This window comes from Aplysia californica, unplaced genomic scaffold, assembly GCF_000002075.1.
Source record: "Aplysia californica isolate F4 #8 unplaced genomic scaffold, AplCal3.0 scaffold01142, whole genome shotgun sequence".
In the NCBI taxonomy this organism is placed as follows: domain Eukaryota; kingdom Metazoa; phylum Mollusca; class Gastropoda; order Aplysiida; family Aplysiidae; genus Aplysia; species Aplysia californica.
This window is the reverse complement of record NW_004798412.1, coordinates 84,517-93,934: the sequence shown is the minus strand read 5'-3', so window position 1 is coordinate 93,934 and position 9,418 is coordinate 84,517. Positions and strand designations below refer to the sequence as shown.

General features: G+C 40.4%; 1 protein-coding gene across 1 annotated transcript in view; it reads left to right on the top strand.

Moving 5' to 3' along the window:
* Positions 1 to 3,064: 3,064 nt before the first annotated feature.
* The window catches only part of LOC101845817, a gene marked incomplete at its 5' end in the record, with an annotated part of 65,819 nt that continues 59,465 nt past the window's right edge, over positions 3,065 to 9,418 (top strand). The window contains 1 exon segment of the mRNA XM_005111886.3: positions 3,065 to 3,103. Coding sequence (XP_005111943.1) covers positions 3,092 to 3,103 — 12 coding nt within the window.

Below are 9,418 nucleotides of genomic sequence, written 5' to 3'. Positions count from 1 at the left end.
CTTGCACTTCATTGATAATTTTTTTTTCTTTACCAATACACACACCTGGCACGCAAAATCAACACATTAACCTGAGAATGAAAATGTTTTTTGCATAATAAACACTCAACCTGAGAAGGATTATCCTTCTCAAAATGTTCCCGCACAATACCAGTCTTTCTCGATGCCATGTTGATTTATAGGCGAAGAGTGCCTTTCTTTTTTGAACCGCGGATATTTCCATTGTTGAATGACGATGTAAAGAAAACAGAACGCATGGTAATATTTAGAAAAGCAGCAAAGCATAGTTGTAATCAAAGATCAAACTAGTCCAACAGTCTAAATATTTAGATCTAGGATATTTGATAACATCTGATGCTAAATGTTCCACAGAAATAAGACGGAGAATTAGCTAGGCTAGTGCTGGGCCGAAACCATGATTTACGTAGACCGGCTCGACTGTAGGCCTACTTGCACCATTTTAAATTTAAAATTCTGTTAAAATTAAAGCGTTGAGATTATTTTGCCTAAAATTGCAAGAAATTGCGAAAATTGCATAAAATTGTGGGTTCATTGCCGAACTCGACGAAAAACGCGGCCGCACCGCAAGACCACGATTTCCTGGGGGGCCAGATTAACAAGTTATTATTGGCCTATTTGATACATCTTAATCAGGAACAAAACTAGTCAAACAGGATACGCTTATTATCGTGAGCGATAAACCACGGTGCCCACTACATGATCTACTTGTTCAGTTGGCAAGTTATACCTCAGGTGTAGGCCGTTGAGTTGACAAGGTCTGCTGGTTATCCATGTCTAGGCCTATAGCCTTGGCGGAATCTAGCTAATCAAGTACATGGATTTCTAATCGATAAAGGTGGGTCGGGACGTCGGTATCTCATCACTGATGTGTGCATTGGTCTTTGCTTCAACAAAACAGTCGAGGAGTGTCTGTTTGCACCGAAAGAAACAATGTACATGTGTACATGTATAGTCCGGACCTTAGCGTACAAGAAACCGACAGTTGGCTTGTGTGAGGTCACTGCCACAGACTCTAACTCTAACACTGTAATATGTAGCTCTATAACTGCTTTGCACAATGTAGTGTATGTGTTGGGTAGGTAGTTGTGGCAACACTTCCATAGACAACGATACACTATGTTTGTAGGGAGGCTAGTTTCAATAAAATGAGCCCAATCCTGAAAAATAGAAACATCTCTATGAACACCAAAATGAAAGTTCTGAAATGCTATGTTTGGTCAACACTTCTATATGGCTGTGAAGGCTGGACTATCTCTAAAGACAGTGAAAATAAAATAGAAGCAACAGAAATGTGGTTTCTTAGGAGACTCCGAAGAGTATCGTGTGAAGGAAAATAAATCAAATGAGTTAGTACTTTATAAAGCCCAGGTGAGACGCTCGTGTTAAGGAAGTAAACGACAAATTATGCAGTTTTGGGAACACATAAATAGACATAAAGGTCTTGAACATCTAGATCTAGCTCTCACTGGCAAAATTGAGGGCAAGCGAGGCAGGGGAAGGCCCAGAACAACATACTTAGTTAAGGAACCTAAACAAATGGGTAACAGGGAAAGATCACGGAAACATAGCTTTTTTGAGAGCATCCGAGTAAAGGAATGAAAGGAGAACCATGATCGCCGATGTCTGTCGCAGATCTGGCATTTATGATGGTGATGATATTGTTTCGATTGGACTTGAGAACGACAAAGTATCATCAGAGACTCTTAAGCAGGGTTGGTGATTTTATATATTTTTAAAATAAATAGATAGAAATCGATTTTTAAAACTCAAATCTGATTTCTAAAATTTAAATCGGATTTTTTTTTTAACTTTTAAAAATAAAAAATGTCGACACGTTTTTGGATTTTTGGTGGCAAAAAGTATAATATGTTGTTTTAATGCAAAATGTATTGTCTTTATTTTACTTAATGATTAATTTAAGCTACTGCGAAAGAAAGCCTTTTATTTGCTGTATCAGTGAAATGGCTACAGACAAAAAATGAAGAAAATGTCAGTCTAAAAGGAAGAAGGGGGGGGGGGGGTTAATTATGCATAGATATGATATACTTGCATTTTATTACTGTGTGTGTGTGTGTGTGTGTGCACGTGCGTGCGTGCGTGTGTGTGTGTGTGTGTGTGTGCGTGCGTGCGCGTGTGTGTGTGTGTGTGTGTGTATGTGTGTGTGTGTGTGTATGTGTGCGCGCGCACTTGTGTTTGTCTAAAAAGAAAAAGAAAATGCTAATTTCAATTATGGAAAAAAAAGTAAATTGAATAATGTATTATTTTACAGTGACAGGGGGGGGGGGAGCAGACTTTTAAGCACGGTTATATTAGTCTACTAAACCATATATCTGTATAGTAAAACCAAGGAAAGGAAGTCTGAATGTTTAAATATGTAAAAACTGAATACATAAAAAAGTTGATTAAAATGAAAAAAATCAACTGATTTAAATCAACCCAGCTCTGATTTCAATTATGGAAAAAAAAGTAAATTGAATACTGTATTATTTTACAGTGAAAGGGGGGAAAGCAGACTTTTAAGCATGATTATATTAGATCTAGTCTACTAAACCTTATATCTGTTTATGAAACCAATGAAAGGAATTCTGAATGTTGAAATATGTTCAAAACTGAATAAAAATAATTTTGAAAAGAGTGATTTAAATTATAAATCAAGTCGATTTAAATAAAAAAATCAACTGATTTAAATCGACCTGATATCAACCCAACCCTGCTCTTAAGTAATATATAATTAGGAGTCTCTGGTATCATCCCTATCGTTTTCGAAAGTATCGATTCGTAGCAATATCAAGAAGGTATCGGGGCATCGAATCGATTCCCGCCAGGACTTTTTACTACTGACTGGCCAGAGGAGAGCCCAGGGCTGGAATGTGAGTCACAATAATAACAGTCATAGGCGCAGGTTCCAGTGTGGTTAGATGATCTAGATCTGGAGTCTAGATCTAGATTCTACTGTATTTTCTTTTTTTACACAGTCAACAAGTAGATCTCCAGAGATAATCTAATCTAGATCTAGAAGATCTAGAAATCTAGATCTAGATAGATCAAGTAACCTAAATCAATTGTTCAAATGGTACCCGAGGTGAGTTTCTCACATTACGACATTAAGATAGAATCTAGATCTAGAGATCTAAATCTAATCTAGATTCTAGATCTAGATCTAGACCTAGATCTAGATCTAGATCTAGATCTAGATATATAGATCTAGATCTAGATCTCTAGAATTAGATCTAGATCTAGCTAGTCTAGATCTAGATCTAGAATCTAGATCTAGATCTAGATTCTAGATCTAGATCTAGATATCTAGATCTAGATTAGATTTCTAAATGATGTCAATAGCTGGTTCTAGATCTAGATCTAGATTAGATTTAGATTTCTAGATCGAGGCCAGGCTCTCTATCTATTCTATTCAGACTGGAAGTGATTATTCACACCGGATGTGTGCATATTTCATTATATTCACATCGGGTGTGCGCATAAGAATTAAGGAAGAGGCTAGCCGTACTTAATGACGGCTAGACTGGCAGTCTAGCCTCGCAGTCTAGCCGTACTTATTCAAGTCTTAATATGATGACTAGACTGACCATTTACAAAAAATAGGCCTACTGAATTGTAAATATACATTTTTAGTGTGCAGTACCTAAAGCATTTGTCTTGTATTTGAGACGAAACCAGGTGCCTTAATGACAGTGTAGGTCCCTATGTATTTTAAACCTCCTGTTTTCTAATGTTAATAGGGCCTAAGATAAGTACGGCTAGACTGGCAGTCTAGCCGTACTTAGGTACGGGTAGACAGCCAGGCTAGCCGTACAAGGACGGCTAGACTGTCAGGCTAGCCGTACTTAATATTGATGGCTGAATTGTAAATGAAATTTTTAGTTTGCAATGCCAAAAGTATTTGTATTTCAGACAAAACCAAAAGGTGCCTTACTGACTTGCATGTATTTGAACCTGAATAATTACTAGATCTAGATCTAGATCTAATGAGACCTGTGTACTTAACAACAGGCTTAAGTCGATTGGGCCAAACCTAGATCTAAGTACGGCTAGACTGGCAGTCTAGCCGTACTTAAGTACGGCTAGCCACTTCGAAGAATTAATATTATTCACACCGGGTGTGCGAATAAAAAATAATTTTAAATTCGCATAGGGTCAAGCCTATATGGTTGATTTTGGACCTCGTTTGTCACACCCGGGTATCCCACATTTTGGCAAAGGCTTTTGTTAAAGGCTGCGGTTATTGGTACAATAGTGCATATAACTCTAACTAGTTATTAATACAATTGTACCAATAACCAAATAAAGTTATTCGTACAATTATTCGAATTTTGGAGGTTGTTGGTATAAATAAGCCTAGATCACTAGATTCTAGATCTAGTCATCCAGTTGGTTCTCCCCTGGGTTGAGCATCAATGTAATTCTTAAACCAGGGGCCACCTCTATTCTCACCCGGAGTGAGAATAGTGCAGGCGAGTCTTGTGGCTAATCTCACCCGCTGCGCGTTCACCAAATTTTGCGTTCACCCTAAACCACAGAATTCTACACTGTGATAACAGAAAAATTGTAGAATTCTGTGCCGTGAACAAACGTTCCATTACAACTGTAGCCTACTAAAAGCGTACAATTTTGTCTGTGGGCAGTGGAGAGAGAAAGAGAGAGAGGAGTAGCGCGAGAATTTCCGGGCAAAACAAAATGGCAACCCGCGTAGTTCGGCTCGATTCGAAAAGTTAAATAACCGTAGCATCTTTGTAGACAACCAAATTAATTTACTTTTGTGTTTTAACATCATGTTTTAACTTTGTTTTGGTCAATTTGATCGTCCACACCGATAGACAGTATTCAGAAAGAGACGGAGAGAGAGAGAAGAGGGGAGGAGTTGATCTTGCGAGAACTTCCGGGCGGGTGAGAATAGCCACTGTCTAAACCAGGCATAAATTGGTAGGCCTAAAAGGAAAAGTAGGCTAGATTTCTAGATCTACTTCTATTAAAACATAAGTAGATTTATAAAATACAGTGGAACTCTGATTCAACGAGATGAGATAGATTCCCCGTTTTTTTTTCTTCTTTAAAATCAATTTTTAAAAAAACCCCGGATTCAACGAGCACTTAAATCAGGGAGCTCGGATTAAACGAGGTCGCTTCCAGGGTGAACAGCCCCTGCAGACTTGGCTTCGCTCATTTTTCTCCCAGAACGAACTTTATCTATTCCCGGAAACAATCCATTGCACCTGCATCGTGAACCATTATTCACTTAGCCGATTGCATGCGACCAATCAGCGGCCTTTTTGTCATAATGCGTTGCTGGCATGCGCACGTGTCTACTCTGGTGTGTGTCGGGGTCCGATGGGCAGCCAGCTCACATGCGACTGTGTGTGCATGTGTCCGGGAGGGGGGGGGGGGGTACTAGCAGTCCGGGCGTTGAACGTCGCAGATACCAGCGCGTCACAGTCTTTTTTTCCCCTCGGCAACTGCTCAATATTACAATGATAAGCAGGCGCGGTTCGTCCATAGAGCACGGTCGTGCAGTGCCGCCCAAATATTTTCATGTTCTATTACGTAAACCACCCACAAACAAGAAATAAAAGAAGTCAGAAACAAACACTAGACAAATATAATATCAAAACAAGGTCCTCGCTGGCGCTGTAGCTGTCATGTCTGTATCAAAAGTGCCGTAAAACATCTACTATGCCATGCCGCACGCTTTAACTTTTAACTAAACGTAATAGAATATTCAACAGTGGTTATCTGACCAAAAATCGACCCAAGCGATGACGACACGCGTAGCGAGTTAGGCGGTACATTAATATTAACAAGACGGCACATCTCAAATGTGCACCCATGAAACATAGCCCACAGTAGGAAGTCTAAAAATAAACGCGATAGACTGCACACCATTCAACGCCAAAATTATGTGATCCCCGGAGCAATCCAGCGGAGTACTCAAGTGGATTGTGATTGGTTCATTGTCTTGCCACTATTTTAAGCGACTCTGTGTCCGTGAACCTGAGGGAGGTGAACGTGACATACTTAAGTCACCACCCTATGAGTTGTGCCTTTGAATGGTTTTGTAGTATAGGGGTGAAAGTTATTACTCGAGTGTTCAGTTCCAATGCAGAATAAAGAACTTGATGTTTAGCTACGCACAGATTTAGTTCTAGAAATCAAAGCGACAAGTAAAAAGAATGAAAATAAAAGCATAATAAGGTCTTCCTTCACCAACCCAGAGATCCTACCATTACCATCCCATTTACTATGATGCCCTTGGCTATCTTCAACCTGCTGTTGCTTAATTTTGTACACGCCCACTTTTTAGCCCCACAAGCCGCCCCTGATGATAAGCTAGTCTTGACGTAGATCTGCGTAATGAATTGTGCGTTGGTCTAGGGAATCAAAAGTTGCCGTATGCTAGGCTCTACACAGCAACACAACTTTTTGGTAAACAATCGAGATGACACAGGCGTGTGCATTTGACCGAATCTGTCTTTTTTTTACACAGCTCATAATGTGTAGGCTTTTCAGGCACTACTTGTGACTTCTCTTTACACATTACTTGCTCAGTGCCTGTAATTATCTACACAGAACCTCGTGTTTGCTATAATGAACACTCAGATTCAACGAGATTTTAGGTCGGGCCCGGCGACCTCGTTGAATCCGAGTTCCACTGTATATGAACTAGATCTAAATTCTATATATATATATTATTATAGGTTTGTTTGTTTTTACAGAAAACCATGAGTGGAAATCTTTGAAGTCAAAACAAACAATTATGGGAAATACAGTCGAACCTGCCCTGACAGCCACCTGTACAAACGGTCACTTTCCATTTCCCCCCTTGCGTTTTTTCTATATAATTTAACTGTGTAAGACGGGCACCTGTCCAACGCGGCCGCGGCCACCATATTTTAACACACAACCCCTACCGCACTGAGCAAAAACACCTGTCTTGGACGGCCACCTTAGTGACTCCACTACGTTTTGTCATAAATAGTGCACTGGCCCCGGGCGTTGTGGGCGAGCCGTCATAATCCAATCACTTGTTGTTGTTAGGTAGTCCCTCCAGCCGATCATGTTGCATAGGCCCCTCCCACTGTTGACCAATAGCTACCAATTTTCAGCTGCTGGTGAGGTGTAAGCGTGTGATCCCTGGTAACCCATAAGCCCCGCCCAGAACTCATTTCTCAAATCATAAGTGAGATGAGTGGTCACTGTTTACCCAGTCTGTAACAAAGTAACAGAGGTCGTCAACATGAACTTGCGACAGAAGCGTCTCTCATTCTCTGAGTGGTGGCGACCCACGTGTTTGTTTTAACATGGCACTCAGTCTTCCTCGTCCGGCGATACATTTCGTTTTATTGTCACCCTTGCGCAAAATCAGCAAAAAAATAAAAATAACAAACAAAGTACAAACCAACAACAACAAAAACAACAACGCAGCTACTTTCGATTGCGACTTCAGATGGGAATGGTTTGTTTTCTTCATCTTGATCAGTCCTGCCTAAGACGGTCACCTGTCTTATACGACCACTTTTCTCCTTGATAATGGGTGGCCGTCTTACACAGGTTTGACTGTAAATTGTTGGTCAGTCAGGGGAGGAGAGAGACGAAGAAGAAGAAGAAAAAAAAGAAACTTCCGGGACGGGGATTCGAACCCACACTCAAAATATAATACTTCTTCTAACGCAGACATGCTGTCATTTCGGCCATCAGAACTATTCACAGAATGAGGTAGATTTAAGCTTAAATATTTTTACAGCACGGTTTCAACGCAGATCTAGACTTAGTTTTCATTACGGAAGTGGCTATTCTCACCCGGGGTGAGAATAGAAAAACGATCTACCTTTCACCCCGGGTGAGACTTGCCAGCGCAGGCTAATCTATTCTCACCCGGTGTGAAACAAGACCTGTTTTTCCTCATTTTGGAATACTGTCTATCGGTGTGGATGATCAAATTGATAAAAGCCAAGAAAAAATTACGTTATAGCACAAAAGTAAGCTAATTTGATCGTCTTCAAAGATGCTATGGCTATTTCACTTTTCGAATCGAGCCGAACTACGCGGGTCGCCATTATGTTTTGCCCGGAAATTTTAGTTCTAAACTCCTTGTCCTCCCCCCTCTCTCTCTGTCTCTTTCTGAATACTGTCTATTGGTGTGGACGATCAAATTGATCAAAACAAAGTTAAAAAATGATTTTGAACAAGAAAACTAAATTAATTTGGTCGTCTACAAAGATGCTACGGCTATTTAACTTTCCGAATCGAGCCGAACTAGCCCACGCGGGTCGCCATTTTGTTTTGCCCGGAAGTTCTCGCGCTACTCCTCTCTCTCTCTCTCTTTCTCTCTCTCCACTGCCCACAGACAAAATTGCACGCTTTTAGGCTAACACTAACAACAGTAGTAATAGATTTCTAGAACGTTTGTTCACAGCACAGAATTCTATAATTCTGTTATTACTGTGTAGAATTGTGGTTCAGGGTGAACGCTTCACTGGTTGGCCTAGTCAAAAACGGTGAACGCCCACCGGCCACCGGGTGAGAATAGCCAAAGAGGGGGCCTTTTTTTTCCATTGGGGGAACACCATCAATGAGGCGGCTGGCATCAGATCGGCAGATGAGGTCTGACGAAAAATTTAAAAATTTCAGCTGGTGGAATATTGGAACGATGTTTCCAATATATGTGGGAACACTGATCTAGATCTAGATCAAAGACAACATGTAGGCCTGTGGGCATGTAGGCCTACTAATACTACTATTGTACTTGTACGGATACCTGTAGCACTTAGTACTATTATTGTGTGTACAACGTTGTACGGATAACTAGACAGAGTTGTTCACACAACTGTACAGTACAATATTGTACGGATAACTAGACAGAGTTGTTCGCACAATTGTACGGATACCCACTCCGAACAAAATAGCAGCGGGAGATCTTCTCTTCGCTGATGCTGCTCTTGTTGCTCACAGTGATTCTACCGTACAAACAATCATGTGTTTAAGAAGATTGAGATGGCTGGGCCCTGTCAAGAGAATGGATGACAACCAGATTTCGAAGCAATTTTTCTATGGAGAACTTGCCCAGGAAAGAGTTAGAAATCTTAAAGTGAGCTGTGTATCTGTATAACTCTGGTTTAGACCTAATCTAGATATAGATCTATATCTAGGTCTTAAACAAAATTTAGGCAATTTTGATATGAATACCTAAAAGTAGAGTCATTTATTTTCGTCTAGTGCTTTTAAAGGCAGTAATTTCCCTTAAGTGCCATTGAAATCAGTTTTTTGTCTCTCCTGCAAAATTTACGAAATCGGAGAAACGTTTCGCAGTGGCTACGTTCACGGCGCCGTGAACGTAGTCTGCAGGCTAGGTTCACGGCGCCGTGAATGTAGTTGGCAGGCTACGTTC